This window comes from Carassius carassius, chromosome 6, assembly GCF_963082965.1.
Source record: "Carassius carassius chromosome 6, fCarCar2.1, whole genome shotgun sequence".
Lineage (NCBI taxonomy): Eukaryota > Metazoa > Chordata > Actinopteri > Cypriniformes > Cyprinidae > Carassius > Carassius carassius.
Genome location: NC_081760.1, coordinates 9,925,004 through 9,944,947, shown reverse-complemented (window position 1 = coordinate 9,944,947; position 19,944 = coordinate 9,925,004). Strand labels below are relative to the sequence as shown.

The following is a 19,944-nucleotide window of genomic DNA, read 5'->3' as shown; positions in this document are numbered from 1 at the left end:
TAAATAAATAAAACTTGGCATCCTATAGTGATACATTTGCTTGAAAAGCTTCCATCAGACTTGTGAGTCTCTAAATAGACTTTAACTAGGCTGAAAATTGAGACTCAAAATCTGCAATTTAGTTGCTACTATTTAATTGCATCATATGTCTTAGTGAATTTTGTAATTGATATAATGGAACATTTATTTATTTATTTATTTTTGAGAAATTTATATTTTTATTTAGCAATGATGCAATATAGTGATCAGAAGAGACAGCAATAGAAATATTTCAATTTCAAATAAATGTTCTTTTGAACTTTTTATTCATCAAAGAATCCTCAAAAAAGAAGAAAAAAGAAAAGAAAACTGTTTTCAACTTTGGTAATGAGAATAAATGTCTCTTGAACAGCAAATCAGCACAGAATGATTTCTGAAGGATCATGTGGCACAGAATGGATTAAAATGGAAAACAGTTCTTTTAAATTTTAATAATATTTCATGATCTTACTGTTTTTACTGTATTTTCATCAAGTACTGTGAATGCAGCCTTGATGGGCATAAAAAAAATGTTTCTCAAAAAAATAAAAAAAAAATAAAAAAAAACTTCAATATTATTAAATTCAGTATTGAACTATTCAATATTCTCACTGCTGTAGCCCCAGAATTGGACTTTTTATCTTATACAAACCCATAGCATTTCAATACTTGACAGTTCTCCATGCCACAAACTGAGCCTATCATTGAAGATATCCTAAAACTAGAAACATGCCACTGAAGTAAGATGTTGCTTGTAAAGTTAAACTTGTGCGGCTAATGAAGATTTTAACAGACAGAGAGCCATTTCCAGCGTACACTGCCAAGCTGGATGTAATTATTGTGCTAATAAGTCTGTAACATTAGGATCAATGGCTCTGTTAGCTGACTAATTCATTAGACTCTTTTCCACACCACTGATCAAAGTGGACTGATCTACACAACTGACCAACAGTACAGACAGATGCCCACAGTGTTTTCATACACAAGCAATGTGTTCATATGAAGGAAAATGTGTTTGCAAACCCTACTGAGTAAGAATCACTGTTTTATGTAGTTGGATAATTTGAGACCTGTCCTGTTTAAGGTACAATGACACTGCCCTTCAGTTTTGCAAATTAAGTTGGGCCCATTTACTGCAAAAAAAAAAAAAAAAAGAAATAAAAAAAAAAGAAAAAAAAAATAAAAATAAAAAAACCTTCCATTAAATCTGAATACATATTGTTTAAAAAACTGATCATTTAGTTTGAGCTATTTTGTGCATATTGCTAAAATATGGAAAAATATATTAAATTAAATTATAGATTAAAATATAATCAAATTAATCACAATAGTAATCTATTTAATGCATATTTTCTGTATAAATGTATCAATTTCTTTGACCCACAAACTTTTGAACAATAACGCATTGTTTGTGTGTAGTGTTGTCATGATACTGGAATTTCTAACTTCGATACGATACCTTGAAAAATATTGATATTAGATCAAATTTTCAATATACCGAAGAGAAAAAAACTGCCACAATATAACATTTAATTTAAAGATAAATATAACAAGTCTAGAACATGACAATGAGGTTTATTTTACATAAACAAAAATGTCTTGAGGTAGTGCACTTGTTCAAAAGCCTCTCAGATTGTCTTGCATTCAAAAACCAATAAAGTGCAAGTAAAAAAATAAATTAAAAAAATTAAGTGCAATCTTTTGTATTTCCAAGTAAAATCTAATCTTATCACAATATCAACAAAAAGATTCTTAAACTTAAAGCAAAAACAAAATCAGTGCAATCTTATGCATCAAGTAATAAAATAGTAAACAAAATAATTAAATGGAATCCGTAACTGCAATTATATGCAAATTTTCTGTACAGAGGTGAGTGAGTTTGACACTCATTATTGTATTCTAAAGTTGTTCTGTCTGTTAATATTTTTTCATTGGACCATAGGTAACATAATTGGTTGTATTACCTACTGTTATCAAAGACTAAACTATACTGTAACAAATGCATTGCTCATTGTTCATAAATGCTGGTTAATACATTAATGTTATTTGATGAACAGATTTTAATGCCAGATTCACAAATTATCACCGATCCAAACAAACATGCGTGCATATTTCATGAATACAATAAATACACTAGCATATTTGTGGGATGGAGATGTCAATGTTCCAAATTAAGAAACTAATTGCAGTGTTTTCTCTCTTTCTCTTTGTATGCGTCTGTTTTGTTTTTCTGTTTTTTTTTTCTCAGCTAACGAGCAGATGGTTTGTGATTCGTTGTGTTCAGAGGCAGGATGCTGGGGTCCCGGTTCAGACCAATGTCTCTCATGCAAATACTTTAGCCGAGGAAGGACATGTGTCAAGTCCTGTAACTTATATAATGGGTGAGTTATGTGTGCAAACAGATCAGTTGTGGTGTCTGCTTATCTGTATAGCTTGTTTTTCTTCAAAGTTATTGCTTTTCTATTTCTTAAACCACTTTAGCTTGCAGTTGCCTTAATATGAATGTGTTTTTCAAATGCAGATTTGTTCAGATGCAAAGATATTCTGCAGTATGACTTTCATGATCAGGCTATCAAGATCAAGGGATCAAAATGCTTTTAATGCCATTTATAACTCAAAGGAATAGTCCGTCTCTCATACTTATCAGGCAGGCTGAAAAAAAATAACATGGAGATGTGGAAACAGGCTTTAAAAAAGAACAGGCAAAATGTCCAATGCTAGTCTTTTGTTTGCAAATATAGTGTGTGTTTTGTGTCATTCAAGAATTAGTTGAGCATTTAAGAAATACTTTTTTTTGTGATGAAAATATAGCTTGTAGAAATTGCACATTTTATGAGAAAATGTTTATGCATTTTTGTTATGCATAACCTCTAAAGTATCTGTTCTAGGGATGTTCGAGAGTACGCCAATGGCTCGGTTTGTGTTGAGTGTGACAGCCAGTGTGAAAAAGCCGGAGAGAAAAGTTTGACCTGCCATGGCCCGGTACGAGCCTAAAAGCCATCTAAGACTATTTGTTACTGGATTTTGATTTTGCTTTAATTAAAACTTGATATCCTATGACATGGAACAACAGAAAAAAAAGTCGATTGCATTCTCATCTCATCACAGCTCCAGACTGAATATAAAGTGAAACGAAGTGATATTGATTAGAAACAAATTAAGCTATCTACTTACAGTCTCAACATTATTGATTAAAATCCTGTCTGTATCCTCATTCAAAATGGTTACATTATCAGACTGTAGTAGATGATGCAAGCCTTGGCTAACCATGCTGTATCATGCAGATGCATATTATTGCTGCAAAAAACAACTTTTTTATACTTACATTTATACTTAAATTTGGGCAAACCCCTAACACCAAGTCACACGTCATGACCAAAATGTCCTACATCTGTGCTATGGATATGAATAATATTTAAAATAAGTTTTTTTTTTTTTTTTTTTTTTTAAGATAGGTGTGCTTTTACTTTCTTTACCAATTGGACTTTTTTGACAATTTTTGTTTGTTGCGTGGTTAAAATGCTATAGTTGAATGCACAGCCATTCTGAAGTTTGGGGTCAGAACCTTTTAAGAAAATGTGTGTGTGTGTGTGATAAGACATGTTCACTGACCGCTTTAAATCAAACACAAAGATGAAGCAGTGTGGTAAGATCACATTTATTCAAATTAATTATTGAGAACAAGAGAGAGAGAGAGAGAGAGAGAGAGAGAGAGAGAGACAGAGAGAGAGAGAGAGAGAGATATAAGTTACACATGCGAATTATCTGCACCTAATCTAATTCATTCCTAATTAATTCCTTGTTTTATTTTTGTATTATTTTTATATTTTTTATGATTATTTTACTTTCTTTTATGTCAAGCATTTTGAATTACCATTGTGTACGAATTGTGCTATTTAAATAAACGTGCCTTGTCTTGCCTCGCATCTGAGCGTCTCTCTGTACAAATAATGAAGCTGTGGGTTTAGTTACTTGAATAACACAGATTTTAACCACTTGTTGCTGAGAAATATAATTTGCTCCTGAATGTTTCTGTGCGTGCGATCTCTGATCTCGAGTGATCTATGTGTGTGTGTTAATGAAAGCAGAGCATTGCATAGTTTTACTTTATAGTAAACCCGAGCCCAACCTGAACTGGAAGCTATTCAATAAACATTAACCCAGGTAGCAGACAGCTACATGCCCATGCCTGTTTCACTAAATGTTTCCTTTCCACTTGTAAAACAGTACGTCATTCTCTTGAGACACTTTTCATTTCCTAATCTTTCGTCTTCCTCTCTTCTGCCATTAAAGGGCCCAGATCACTGTCTGAAGTGCTTGCATCTCAAAGACGGACCCAACTGTGTAGAGAAATGCCCTGATGGTCTGCAGGGAGCAAACAGCTTCATCTTCAAATATGCTGAGACCAACAATGAGTGTCATCCCTGCCACCCCAATTGCACCCAGGGGTATGACTGTTTGCTTGTGTTTGCTCTTAAATCTATTTGTAAGCTTCTTTCCTTTCTTTAACTGCATCAAACAAAATATGCCCAGAGCACTTACCTAACTACCCATGTGGGTAAAGCCTTTGTGGTTACCGCATTCAGTCTTAGACAAATGGGCCTGGGGGATTTGAGAGTGGAGAGAACAGGTTCTTGACTTCCTAGATCAGTGGTTCAAAACTGTTTTTTCTGCAGGACCCAGATTTTAATGCTGGACATCAAGTGATGACCCAACACAGTGATTAAATAGTTTTTTGGACACAATCATCTTTAACACTTAAGACAGAAATTACTTTGATACATGAATTGGCTGAACATGTAACTTGCAGCTTGAGTTTTCAGTTTGTAAGTCACTTTTCGTGCCCTTGTTGGTTGAAAATTCACTCAAACACTTTTGCATAGAAGAAATTAAGGCTATTAAAAAAAGTAATAATAATTGTTTAATTGTATCATATTAATTTGGCTAAAATAAAGTTTTAAAATTGTCACATTCGTAAAAGTTAATCACTTTTTTTCTCCTATTTGTTTTTTTTTTTTCAATTAAGGCTACGCATTTTGTTTAATCATTTAAGACAGTATGAGAAATATATGGTGTTTATTGCTTTAATCTACCAGTCTGCTGCAGTGTAACTGAAATAAGTTGATTGTAACTTGATGATATGATATTCTATGTTGCAGTTGTAGTGGACCCCGAGTACAAGATTGTGTTGGCATGTTGGACAGGTAAAAGCTTTCACAAATGCAGCCAATTTCAGTAAAAAATTAAGAAAATAGCCAAATAAAATTATTTCATGCACTAAAAGATTATTTGGAAAATTAAATACAATAAAAAAAAATATATATAACAATAAAAATACATTCATAAATAATTTAACATAAAATACAATATTGAACTAATAATATAAAATAAAAAGTATGGGGTGCTGTGTGTTCTTTTCTTGTTTTTAGGGATAAGGCATGCATAGCAGTAAAACTTGATATTTTATTTTGATCTTCCAGGACTCCTCTGATTGCAGCTGGGTTAATCGGGGGTCTCTTTGTGATGGTCATCATAGCTCTGGGTGTGGCCGTTTACATCCGCAGAAAGAGCATTAAGAAAAAGAGAGCTTTACGTCGTTTCCTGGAGACAGAGGTGAGACAGGCCTGTTCTCATAAGTTTACTTAAATCAGTAACCACTGACTAAAACAGAAACATTCCATACATTATGCATAATATCTTCTGTCTCTTCTATCTGTCACATTGCATCAAAATCCTTCCCTGTCTACAGCTTTTTTTTTTTTCTTGGTGAGCTGCATGCTTAAAAATTCCCCAGCACACACTCCATAAAGTATTCAGTGGAAGGCCTTCCTTAAATGCGTGGCAGGTTTGTTGGGTTAATGCATAGTCCTGTTGCCCTGAATGACTGTGCAGCCTATTAAAAAACATGGCCTGTCTATGCTGGTTTGGATAATTTGCAGGTGGAGCATCAGTGTTATAGACAGCTGTCAGCCTGAGAAGATGCCCTGTATCCAAAAGCTGACAGAGACACTCACACACTAGAATCCTGAAATCCGTTTTAGCAAACCTGAGGCTTCTGTTCAAGTAGAAGGTTGTATGTTTCTGCCAAAAGGAAAGAGATGAGGAGAGATCTAGACCACCCAGTGTTCTAATATACATGCATCTGTCGAATGTTTGACAGTTATCTCTGAAAATGTTAAAATACATGTTATTTTGGAAATATAGCTAACTTTACAGATCAGTTTTGCACTAAAGAGTTAAAAGTTACATAATAAAATTTTTACTAAATTTAAATTTAAACTCTTCTAAATTCCTCTCCCCTATAGACCTACATTATGCTTTATTTTTATTTTCATTTATTTATTTAGCTTGAATGGACGGAAGAGTTGAAATTCTGTTGAAACATTCCTTTTCTTCAGCTAAAAGCTTTATAATAATATTACACCACTCATACATTGTCCTTTTACAGTGAGAAAAAAATAATCTATTGTATGTTTGACAGATGTTTCTCTTTCAGCACCACATATCCGGACAGCTCCCTCTAATGCGCAGTCTGAATGCTGGATTCCAGCACCACAGTGATGGACAGCTCCACATTGTGTGTGTTCAGTCTGCACTTCCATAAAACAAAGTGACAGCCTTCCATTCTGTGCTGTGATTGGTCACTTAAATTAACAGTTAGCCCCGAATAATTGATAACCAAATTTACACATATACAGATTGTTAAAATGTCACTATAAAAGTGCATTTTCCATTACCTAAGATTGAAAGTGCTGAGAGGACTGCCTGTATAAGGTACTTATTACTGGGACAATTCCCAGTATAATATATAATAATTCATTCAACTCCATAATTGCTCCATATATATATATATATATATATATTATATTATTTTATTGCGATGTAGCAGCCTAACTGTCAAGTAGGAAAAGAGAACTTTGTACATTCTGCTAAATTTCTTTATTTGGGTTCCACAAAATAAAGACAAACAAGTTTGGAACAGTAAGAATATGTGTAAATAATAGTGTTATTTATTTATTTATTTTATTTATTTATTTTAACTTTGAGTTTCCTAACCAGAGGCACAATGATGATAGCTCATGGATCAAGCTTTATGGTGTTTAAACCTGCAATCCTTTGGTTTACAGCCAGATCTAGCACCACTGCACCACACCATTGTGTTTACATTAATAATAATTGTAATTTTAATTTCCTAAAGCTCGAAAAAAAAAAAAAAAACCTGCCTTTTTCTTAGACAGGTCTGAAACCAGTTTATTGCGGAACACAAGCTATTAAAAAAGTCCAAGACTCCATGCAAACAAACACACACACTCAGACACACAGGGTTTTATTTATTTATTTTATTTTATTTTTTTTTTTTTTAATGCAACCCAGCCCCAATGAAACTACAACTTTGTATGCCACTTTGTATTTAGCAATTATATCTCTGTTCGTCCTTTCAACCTTTCCCTCTTCTCTACCCCTCTTATCTTCAGTAGCTTGGTTCCCTTCACTGCATAAACAAACTTAATTCTGAAAACATGGTTAAATGAAACCTCTAAGAGTTGGTTTTGGAGCTCTGTGTATTTGAGCATTCAAAAGTTGTGAATGATCTAAGGCTTGGTTGTTTAAGCAGTTGGTGGAGCCATTGACGCCCAGTGGTACCGCACCAAACCAAGCTAAGCTGCATATATTGAAGGAAACTGAACTTAAGAGAGTCAAGATTCTGGGAACTGGAGCCTTTGGCATGGTCTATAAGGTAACACTTCTATGTTTATTGTGTCTTCCTGTCAGCATTTGTTGTTTTATATGATTTAAGGGGTTTGTTGGCTAATTCTAATGTCTTCTTTATAAGGGAGTCTGGGTTCCAGAAGGGGAAACTGTGAAGATTCCAGTGGCTATAAAGATACTCAATGAAAGTACAGGACCTAAAGCCAATGTGGAGTTTATGGATGTAAGTAAAGCACCTTGATCTTAATAATACCCCTTTAAACGGTTGTTTAAAAGTCAGTTTAGCTATTAAGGTTGACATTAATCAAACTTGATCCCATTTACTTTTCTTAATACACATTCCTGGTCTTAATTTAGCATAATATTGTGCACATTATTCAAAAAAAAAAAAAAAATTGTTCAACAATAGCCAAATCAGTTTTTCGAATAGTTATTTCACTCACTGAAATGCAAATTAATTTCTAACCCATCAATCCATCCATCCACGAGTATTTAGATGATTTTTCCCAGTGAAGTGTCCTTGACACTTGTTTCAAAAGTAAAAAAAAAATATTTAATTAAAACTACATTTTAAAAGTGTGCACATATGCATGAGATATATGGGAGAATATGCCAATGAACTGCATAGATTTCTGTCTAGCATGTTTACATAAAATAATGTTTTATCTCCCATGAGATACATTTACTTTGTGTGGTTCAGTGACCTGATCTTTTCTGTTTCTGGACACTAGGAAGCACTGATCATGGCTAGCATGGAGCATCCTCATCTAGTGCGTCTTTTGGGGGTCTGCTTGAGTCCCACTATTCAGCTGGTAACTCAGCTCATGCCCCACGGCTGCCTGCTGGACTTTGTACATGGACACCAGGAGAACATTGGCTCCCAGCTGCTGCTCAACTGGTGTGTGCAGATCGCAAAGGTAAGCAGAATTTAATGTGTTTGTGGTATCAGTTAGACAACATCCCTGTATATACTGTAGGAGTTTTTTTTTTTTTTTTTTACATGTACTGTATTTCAGAAGGTAATTGTTTACCAAGACATGAAACCGCTGTTATTATCTACTCCGCTTTTGTTCAAAACGTTTATTATGTGGTGCACAAAAAATACTCTGTCTGATGATTTCTAGATCATAAATGGAAAGAGACCAATGCCTGTCAAGCTCCAATATTCTGATTGGCTGTGCAATAAAACTGTTTATCTGATTATTTCTGATTTAAAATAGGCAGAATGCTAGCTCTAACAAGCCACAACTAAAGAAAATAATAATATGCTTTACCTTTTACGGTCAAATTGCTCAATAAACATAAGTGACAGCTATTGATTATTACTCAACTAGTTGTGGATTGTCCATTACTTATATGATTCATGCAGTATATTCCATCTTCTAAAATCATGCTGTCATGTCAGATCGCTCAAACACCACAGTGTTTTCTAGGTAACATCCACCTTTGAATGATTTAACTGTATTTGTACCGCACATTATGCAGCAATGGGGGATAGTATAAACACACACACACACACACTTCTGCATATATTTTCCTTTATTTGCTAAGATCATGTTGATAAATTACAAAAAAAAACATAGTATACAAATTATTTTGTTGGAGTACTTCTTAATCTTGTAATAAAGGGCAGGCTGGGTAATTAAAGGCAACATGAATTTTAAAGGCTTCCATCAGTCTTCATTTCAGCTTGGAATTGAAAAACTAACCATCTGTGTCTTTTTAACTGAGCCATTGAAAACTTTATAGCTACATTTATTTTTTGTTCTTTCTTTTTGCAAATACTGAAGCAACACTGAATGAAATTATCCTTAAAATATAATTTAATATATTTATATTCATATTTATTAACACACCAAGTAGCCATTTCATTACGACTACCCAGCCTAGAGTAATGAGCGAGCACACCTGGCAACCAAATATTGCCACAGGTGCAGTTCACAGAGCAGTATATATAACACCCAAGGGCCGTCTTTCTGTAAGTAGAGTGTCTGCCCATTTATCTGTGTTTCAAAATGGACAAATTCTGATGGCACAGCTCCTCAGAACTTCTATCTCGGAAATGAGTCGCCTTGTGGGTTGTTCATGTCCCACAAACCATCATCCAGCTGTGTGTCGTCCACAGCTCAATGACGCCTGATGGCAACTGAGACTATCACGCATTGTTCACAGTGACTGCAGGGCCACATTGCAACAAATCACCAGCACCTACAGCAGTGGTGAGCAGGACAATGCTTCAGAGCACACAATTAATCACAGCCTTCTGCATATGGGCCTGCATGCCCAATGACCCAGCCTTGTCCCCATGCTAACTGCACACCATCACCAATAATGCATGAAATGGGCCCAAGATAATTGAGATTGGAACCTGGATGATTGAAAGAAAGGGGCCTGGTCTAACAAATCAAAATTCCTGGTGCATCACGACTACGGCCGGGTATGAAATCTTTGTTTACTAACAAATGCTGGGTGCACTGTTGGGCAGACACAGGCCGGTGGTGTTACAATTCAGTCCTTATTATCCCAATAGCACAATCCCTGACAGCATTCAGGTATCTGAACATCATTGTGGACCAAGTGCACACATTCATGCCTACTGTGCCTACTGCCAAAATGTCAAGGAGTGGTTTTAGGAAGATGATGGCACATTTCTGTTAGTGCCTTGAACTCCAAAGTTAGCCAATCATATATATATATATTTTTTTTTTTGACTTGGAAAAGCAAGTTTGGGCTATATCACCACCACTAGGGCTGACACAATATTAGATTTTTCATATCACGGTTATTGTGGCCATAAGAATTCACAGTATCAATATATCGTGATATCTATAGAAACCTTGGGGGGAAAAGATATCAGTCAAATTATTTTTTACTTTGTTAAAGTTTTTATTTTTCACCCAGCGAACATAAGGATACTGATACTGAAGACTCTGGCTTACTCCATCTTCTTTGAAGCTCCTATGAAATAACAAGATAGAAAATACTGTCAAATTCAAAAGTATGATGAATAAATATTAATGGTAACACTTTACAATAAGATGTCATTTGTTAACATTAATGTATTAACTAACATGAATGGACAATTAACAATACATTTATTACACAATTTATTAATCTATGTTCATGTTAATCAAAATAGTCATTCATTGTTCATGTCAGTTTATAGTGCATTAATGTTTACAAATACAACTTGTGATTTTAATAATGCATTAGTAAATGCTTAAATTAACATGAACTAAGATTAATAAATGCTGTGGAAATATTGTTCATTACTATTAATGTTAATTATATATTTGAATTAATGTAATTAACTAATGTTAACTAATGAACCTTATTTGAAGAATGACTGCAGATAAGGCATTAAGTGCATGACCAACTTAACTTTTTACTTTTTTTTGTAGCAATGTGGACGGTCAGTTTTTCAGGATCAGTTTTAATCATGTAACTGTTAAAAGATTTGAAAAAAGAAATAGTGTTACTACTCACAGGCCGTACTGATTGCAAATACAAAAAACAAGACGAGTAAAGAAAACGCTGTAATTATTTTATTATCACCCTTTACTTAAATATATGAACACAGAAAACCGCTGTTTACAGGTTAATATAACGTTTCCCATTCTATGACTAGTAAAATAATGTCACCTTACTCTGATGAACACGGCTCTCCTCTGAGTAGTTGCGAGCACTTCTCTTCTTGTATAACAGTTGTCAGCGTTAAGGCACAATACTGCCACCTGGGAGCTCAACCAGGTACTGGCGCTGGAGTATTTACATGTGGCGTTATCATAAGAGAACTGTTTATTTGAAATATTGCGGTATATCGTCACACTAAATTAACACGATATCGATAATTGTTGTTTGAATATCACAGTTATGGTCCATTACGGTATATTGCGACACCCTTTACCACCAACCTGCAATCTACTGGAACTGGAGGACCTGCTGTTAACATTATGGGACCAGATACCCCAGGAGACCTATCTCCACCTTGTCAAATCAATGCCTCGTGGCATAGCGTATTTTTGGCCAACTAAAGAAGGTCCTACAGGTTAAGTAGGTAGTCGTAAAGTTAATAGTTCATTGGTGTGTGTGTGTGTGTGTGTGTGTGTGTGTATAATTTATTTATTTATCTGGAGAGGTCATGGAAAAGTCATGGGGATTCTGTGTGTCCTTGTTCTATTTCACAGCATTCCCATTTAAGTTACCTCAGTTCCACCACCGACTTTTCCGTTTCCTGTGAGGTTGACCACTGTGTCCACCAAATGGCAACATATCACTTTACTTTGTGTTTCTATATTGTTTCTATATTTCTATTCTTGTGTTAATATATTGGAAGTAACCAGGAACATTATTCTTTTTGTTGTATAATTTATATTCAGTCAGTAGTGTAGCAATGTGTTATAATGTCAATAAGCAATGCATTTCCATTTTGGAGTTTCATTATTTTCCCAAAATAGAGAGATGTTGCTTTCAAGTCATGTCAAAGTGATTGCATTTTTGAGATGTGCGAACATGAATGCAAAAAAATGTCGTCATAACAACTGAAAAGCTCTTTTTAAATTAAGACCTTTTTTAAATTTGAGGTTTGTCATTTAAAAAAATAAAAATGATCGATTTTTTTCCCCTTTGATCAGTTCATTTTGTACACATCTTTTTCCTGTTCTTGAAGAATAGTAATTTAGAAAATAAAACTTGTTTAACCAGTTTATGCAGTGACAGGCTTGCACAATAACCATATTACACATCGCTATCTTAAGCTGCATTATAATCAGTGTTGGGGAGTAACTAGTTACATGTAACAGAATTACATAATTTAATTACAAAATAAATGTTAACAATTACAAAGGGGGTTACATCTCAATATTTCCACACACATACAGATTTGATTTAATTTCTTTCCCAAATTACACTGACTGCTCTAAAATATGATAAACCAATGTTGCAGGAGTTTAGGACACAGAATAAAACATTAATTTGATAAATGTTTTATTTCCTATTTGGGTTAATGCATAAGCTTTATTTTTTAATATGAACTATTTTCATTAATTAGTTAATTTCATTTTTATGACATTATTAAATGCCAATGGTTCCTGTCAAAGCTAAGCAAAGATTACGTTTTACAGTCACTGAAATGCTTATAAATTCCTTTGTCATCTCACAGTTGGACTATTGTAACACTCTTTTAGCCAGAGCTTCTAAATCTACACTTGCAATATGCACGATGTACAAAATTCAGCTGCCAGTATCACTACTGTAAGTTTAACCCTGCATGCTTTAAATGTTTCAAAATGATTAGCAGTTGAAAACATTCATTAGAAATTTAGAAAAGTGATCAAAAAGTAATCAAATGTAATCATTTAAGCTAATGTAATCATATTACATTTTAAATAGGGTACTTTGTAATCTGTAACCTATTATATATCCAAAGTAACCTTCCCAACACTGATTATCATGATAGCATGCATGCATTTGATTGTAACATTTGGACATATTTGAGTATATATCATAGGTTTCTGTATGTTCTTGCAGTATGATTTGTACAAGTCACCTCTGTAACTTTCTATTCCCATGTTGATGTTGAGGGCTTCTCTCTCATTCCAGCCCACTTCCTCTTACCCCCCTTGTCAGAATTATGGTCTGCAGAATTAAGCATGCCTTTGCCATAGTGCTTTGTTTTCTCTCTCTCTCTCTCTCTCTCTCTCTCTTTAATTAGTTCCAAATAATCAAGTGAGGAGTAATTGTTGTTATTTGCCTATCCAGAGGCGAGCATGTGTTGTAATAGGGCACTGAGGGACCCTTCCATTCCACTGAAACTTTAACCTTTATTAATGCACACATAAAGGCTGGTGCATAAAAGAGTGAGATGAGGAGATGCTCTATGAATGCCCCCGAATGCACCTCACGCCGGCTTTAAGTCTCGCTCCCTGGATCGGCATGCAGATGGCTTGTTATGCTAAATGCAGGCGGTGTTTTGATTAGGTTACTCCTACTTTCATCTGGGTGCTCTCAAACAGTGGACACAAAGGACTGCTCTTTGCTGCCTGTTCTATCTCTGCAGTCTCTCTCTCTGTGTGTGTGTGTCTTTTTCTTAAAGTGAAGTTAAAGGTCTGAATATACAGAAAGCTCAAGGCTGTTAAAAGCATTGGATGCTTCTAGAAATGCACTGCAACATTCAAGGAAGCCTATATTAACTGGATAAAGCTATCCATTAGCATTCCTATTTATCTCAGTGGAAGTAGATTTGTTGGCAAATGTTGTAGTTAGACTAGCTGGATCTCGCTAACTTTGACCTTAAGCTTGGCAGCAACCACAGCAGTTATTAATATAATATCAAATAGTAATAATAATAATAATAATAATAATAATAAAACTGCAAATTACTTATTGTATCTATGCTGTTATCTGAGTGTATTTATTTAAAATTGAAATCTACTGTACATTGTTAAACCACTCCCTGTAGATTCAGCATGACTCTGTTTACTGTATTAATATATTTCAGCTTTTACTGTGCATGATCATCATCAGAAGAAAAGGTCTGTGTAATCTTTCATCAGAATGTCATGACAAATTCTACCTTTCAGACCTTGAGAATTCTACTGCACTTATGCAAATGATCTCTGTTTTGACAGGTGTAATCCACAGTAATCCACATGACTCCAGTCCACCAGTCCAACCTGTGAAGAGAAAAACTGTGTGTTTGTAAGAAGCAAAACCATCATTGAAACATTTTTTACTTCAATTATCTGCTTCCAGCTAAAATATCAGTCCTCTATCCACAATACTGCGGTCTCTTGAAAAAGTCATCTTTTCTGAATCAGGAGTGAAATAGGCAGAGATTAATCAACAAGCAACAATAGTCCAAAACAGTTCTTAACAATTGTGTTGGTGGATTTTTATGTGGGAGGACAACAACATAAGGACTTTCACTGGAGGAAGCATTATTAGAAGCATTATTATTTTGGCCTTTATATTTTATCTAAAAGCTACAGTTAAAATTAAACTCTTTTAGATGGATTTGTTTCTGACAAACACGTTGCTTTTTGATTCAAGATATTAATTGACTGGTGTGGATAACTTTATTATTAGAAACATTTTGGATTGTTATTCAAAAGCATTACACATTCAAATATTATGTGTAAGTATATGTATAATCAATCTGACTTTATATTTACATGTATTCATTATTTGTATTCATAATTATTATTGAATATGTACACAATTATTTCTCAGACATATTTCATTAGGTTTACATATTAATTCATGAATAGGCAACATTACTGAAAATTAATAAATGTCAATAATAGATAATAAGTGTTTCAGGTAGCAGACCAATCGGCCAAAACAGAACAAGTAAACAGCATTTTTATTGTATGTATTTATTTGGTTACTTTAAGAGAGCCAACCTGGAGCTACGCCAATTCAATTACAGTGCAGTAAAATGAAAGTATATTTAAAACAGATTACTTCTGGGATTGGACAGTCAATCAAGGGAAATGCTGATTGCTACAAATCTTAGCATACCTGAGCCAAGTAGTATTCATACTGTCCTGTGTCTGTTTAAAAGAATTAGAAATCCATGGACCGTGTAAGACTTTAAACGCTTGATCCTTCAGAACTACAGCAATGGTCATGGTGTAGGAGATGAGCAGAACAAGCCTGAGGGAATGCATTTCTGTTTAATGGTTAATGAAAAAATAAATGGATGGTTTGAAAGACTGTGGAAAGATTCTACTCATTTAGAACAGTGCTGTGTAATTTATCCTATGAGGCTTTCACTGCTACTGAAATACACAGTTATGATGTGGAATGGGTATGTATTATTACCATTAAGTGACTTGAAAATGTGCATATTATTCATGCCAAATTAGAGAATAAACAGTAAGAAATGGTTATAGGGACATCTAAAGCCAAGTTCTCCAATTTAAATGGTTCTATCTGTAAAAGAGTGACAAAAAGGGACATATCCTGAAAAAAAGAGATATTTTATAATAAAACAGATTAATCTACTAAATAAATGCCCTACAGCTTTCAGTTTCAAAGTTGTTTAGATACATTAAACCATGCAACAAGTTTGAAAATGTATCCAGACATGTATGAAGATATCCTGATGTTTTATGTTGACTTATTAGGTTGTATACAGATATTAATAAAAAGTCTCTAATACAGTACATGCATTTATTATAAAATACAGTAATAAAAAGTGTAACTTGGAAAAAGTTTGCAGTATATTGCAGATTGTGGCATTGGTGTGTATGTGTGTGTGGCTGGTGATAGATCACTCCATGATTCAGTCTCTCAGTGCCAGGCGACTGCTTCTGTGTTTTATTCTCATATTTTTCTGTAATGCTGAATAGTTTCAGGACAAAATGCACTTTAACAGAATGTGCTTGAGTCTTATTTATTTATTTTTGTTGTTGTTGCTGCTGTCTAACTAATTTTGAGCAGCACTTAGGAAAAAAAATTGCATATTGCTATGCATATGTTTCTAATTTTTCAGACTATTACTGTTTTGGTCACTGTTGAATTCTGTTGAATGTTGAATTATTAATAAAAACATTGGAAATATTCAAACCAGTCTTTTTTTTTCTTTGACTTCAAGTACACCCTTGAATTGTTTTTGTTGTTCCTTGCGGTGCCTTTTTGCCCTTTTCTTTGTTTTAAAATATCAGACTGAAATGAAGGCAATTTTATATCACTATGTTTTTTAATCTTTTTCACAGTAAAGAAACAACTTGCAGGGAAAATTACTTTCTTCAGAGTTTTCAAACATGTCCATTTCTTCTCATAACGGCACAGTTTTGTTGGTATCAGTGTTTCTTGAGATGTTTTTTAGACATTACCATCACAATTTGGGTACAGACAAGGAAAGATATTTGTTAAGATGTGAACAATATTTTTGATATGGGTTATTACACAAGTCCAGACATTGACTGAACCCTAGAGAAACAGAGCAGTGACTATAGAAGTGCTATATATATATATATATATATATATATATATATATATATATATATATATATATATATATATATATATATATATATATATATAATATGTTTTTTTTTTCACAATCTGTCCAGCTCAGTTTCCAACTTGTGTAAGGCAGTACACTAAATGTATAATTTTATGAAATTAACTTAAGTTTTACATTTTATTTTTATTTTTAACAGACTTCCCATGTTCTGAATGCAGTGATTCATATCTGTATTTATGATAATCATAATGGTTTTGGATTGAAGCACTCAGATCTACTATTTGGCAGGGTATGATGTACCTGGAGGAGAGGCGGCTGGTGCACAGGGACCTCGCGGCCCGTAATGTCCTGGTAAAATCTCCAAACCATATCAAGATCACTGATTTTGGACTTGCTCGACTGCTGGATGTTGATGAAAAGGAGTATAATTCAGATGGAGGCAAGGTCAGTAGTGACAAGCTGAGACACACTAGTTGTGAAAAACTCATAAAACTTAATATGTGTTATGGATTCACTGAATTAATTTTAAGCGATTTTGTAATTAATGTGGGTTGGACGCAATAAATAAATAAATCAATAAAATGGTAGAAAGAATGGTAGTTTCTTCATTTTATTTCTAATTTATTATCATATTTCAAATTGGACTGTTCTGATTTGAATTTCACAAATGTATGTTTTAATTATACATGATTGCATTACTCCATTTATTATTACATCCTGATGAGAATTCTCTCTTATGCAGATGCCCATCAAGTGGATGGCCCTGGAGTGCATTCATTACAGGAAGTTCACACATCAGAGTGATGTATGGAGTTATGGTGAGTAAAACACTTTTACAGTGTCCTAGTTTTACTTAAATCAGTTAGTAGTATAGTATACTTTCAAGCAATCCTTTACTAGTCAATGATAAGGACTTATTTGTAAGTCAAAGCTACTCTTAGCATAGGAGAGTCAACTTATATATATTTAGGCTTTAAATTGAACTGGGAATAAATATTTTTAAATACAGAATATATTTGGGCTCAGTAAGTTTTTCTTTTCTTTTCTTTCTTCTTCTTTTTTTTAAGAAATTAATACTTTTAATCAGCAGAAATGCATTATTTGATAAAAAATGACAGTGATCTTAAATAGTAAACAACACAACTGTTTCCAGCACTGATATTAAGTAGAAATGTTTCTTGAGCAGGAATTCAGCACATTAGAGTGATTACTGGAGAATCATATGACACTGAAGACTGGTGATGCTCAAAATTCAGCTTTGAAATACAGGAATAAATTACTTTTGAACATATAACAGTTATTTTAAATTGTAAAATATTTGTTGATCAATAAATGCAGCCTTGATGCTATAAAAAAAAAAAAACATCTATTAAAAAAATATAATGACCACAAACTTTAAAATTCTACTGGTATTGGTGTCTGTATATGATATAATATATTAATTTAATGGTGTATTTAAGTTGTGTATTCTGATGCAGTTACAATTTTAAAATGACAGATTTTATTTGTAATATATTCTCTACATTGTTTCATATTTGACAATGCAATATCATTTAATTAATTGTTATATATTATTATCATTTATATATATATATATATATATATATATATATATATATATATATATATATATATATATATATATATATATATATACAATACATACAATCACACTATATATATATATATATATATATATATATATATATATATATATATATAGTGTGATTGCATCATATATTAATTGCTGTTAATAATGTTCATCATCTGGCTGACTATGTCTTGTATTTTCTGTGTTTTCTGAAAAATCCTGTCATATGCACACAAACTGACAGCCACCACCTATAAGCTACTACTAAATATTGTAGAAACATAATTTTCTGTAAAGTTGCTTTGTAATGATTTGTATCGTAAAAAGCGCTATACAAATAAACTTGAATTGAATTTAATAATAAAAAAAAAAAATATATATATATATATATATATATATCCTTTTATTTTTATTTTCATTTATTTATTTATTTATTTTACTCAAATCTGTCTGTATACCGAATGTGGTGTGTTGACTATTGTCATTCAGGGGTGGCTATCTGGGAGCTGATGACATTTGGAGGAAAGCCCTATGATGGGATTCCCACACGTGAGATTCCAGACATCTTGGAGAAGGGCGAACGTTTGCCCCAGCCACCCATCTGCACCATAGATGTCTATATGGTGATGGTGAAATGTAAATGAGATATGTAGAATCCTGAATATTATCAGTAGCTCAAATTCTACAGAAAGGTACTAGCGCACATACAGTTCAGTGATGGTACATCATGGATGTGTAGTATTTGAGATACTCTGTAAGTTACAATAACTTATCATTTTTATACTAAAAACGTGATATTTTATTTAGCAAGATACATGCAGTCACATGGTTTTTAGCCCATCCACTCGCCATTATTTAGCCAGACAGTCTTGTGGACTGTGGAAAAAAGCAGCTGGGTGAGCGGTGGGGTTTCTCAGCCAGTTCAATCAAATAAACACAAAGAGATAAAATGAGACACAGACTGAACCCATTAATTCTAATTACATTTTGACTGTAAGCTGTTGTTTGTGATTCTACTCGCTGTGACATCTGTAGCTCCACGGACAATGAAATGCGAAATATTGATGGAGATGAAATGTGGTGTGATTGTGTGAGTAATTGCTGCTCATTTGGATAATGTGTTTGAGTGTGAGAACTGAAAGGAAATTAATTGGGAGGAAATAAGGAGCAGGCTGCTGCAAGGTGAGGGCATGTTACTTCCTGTCAGAGATATAATGGAACTGTAAGAAGTTCAGTAATTTGGGTTAATGTGGAAAGAAAACAGCTCAATAAGATGCAAATGAGTCTGTCTATCTATCTACAGTGCCCTCCACTAATATAAGCACCCTTGATAAAGCTGGCTGTGAAAATATGAGAAAAGGTGGCTGTGAAAATATGAGAAAAGGTGGCTGTGAAAGTAAATCTGCATCATTTATCTTTTGATCTTTCATTCAGAAAGTAAAACAATTGAAAGTGGAACTCAAATTATAACGTTAATGTTTTTCTCCTATGCATGTAGACCAACAGTCATTGGCAAACCTAGAAATTCTAATGAGTAAAATATTTCTGAAGTATATTCCCTTTCACATGGGACTGGCTTCTATGGTATGATGACGAAAATAAATAAAGAGGTTTTTGGCAGCAAACCCACCAGATAATTTCAAATAGGGTT

At 33.5% G+C, this 19,944-nt stretch overlaps 1 protein-coding gene across 1 annotated transcript in view; it reads left to right on the top strand.

The window, feature by feature from the left end:
* The window catches only part of LOC132142365 (receptor tyrosine-protein kinase erbB-4-like), a 208,793-nt gene that overhangs the window by 177,293 nt on the left and 11,556 nt on the right, over window positions 1–19,944 (top strand). Inside the window, exons 13-23 of the mRNA XM_059552175.1 lie at window positions 2,267–2,399; window positions 2,907–3,000; window positions 4,312–4,466; window positions 5,178–5,222; window positions 5,499–5,631; window positions 7,634–7,756; window positions 7,853–7,951; window positions 8,460–8,645; window positions 16,991–17,146; window positions 17,445–17,520; window positions 18,783–18,929. Coding sequence (XP_059408158.1) covers window positions 2,267–2,399; window positions 2,907–3,000; window positions 4,312–4,466; window positions 5,178–5,222; window positions 5,499–5,631; window positions 7,634–7,756; window positions 7,853–7,951; window positions 8,460–8,645; window positions 16,991–17,146; window positions 17,445–17,520; window positions 18,783–18,929 — 1,347 coding nt within the window. The remainder of the gene's footprint in view (window positions 1–2,266; window positions 2,400–2,906; window positions 3,001–4,311; window positions 4,467–5,177; window positions 5,223–5,498; window positions 5,632–7,633; window positions 7,757–7,852; window positions 7,952–8,459; window positions 8,646–16,990; window positions 17,147–17,444; window positions 17,521–18,782; window positions 18,930–19,944) is intronic.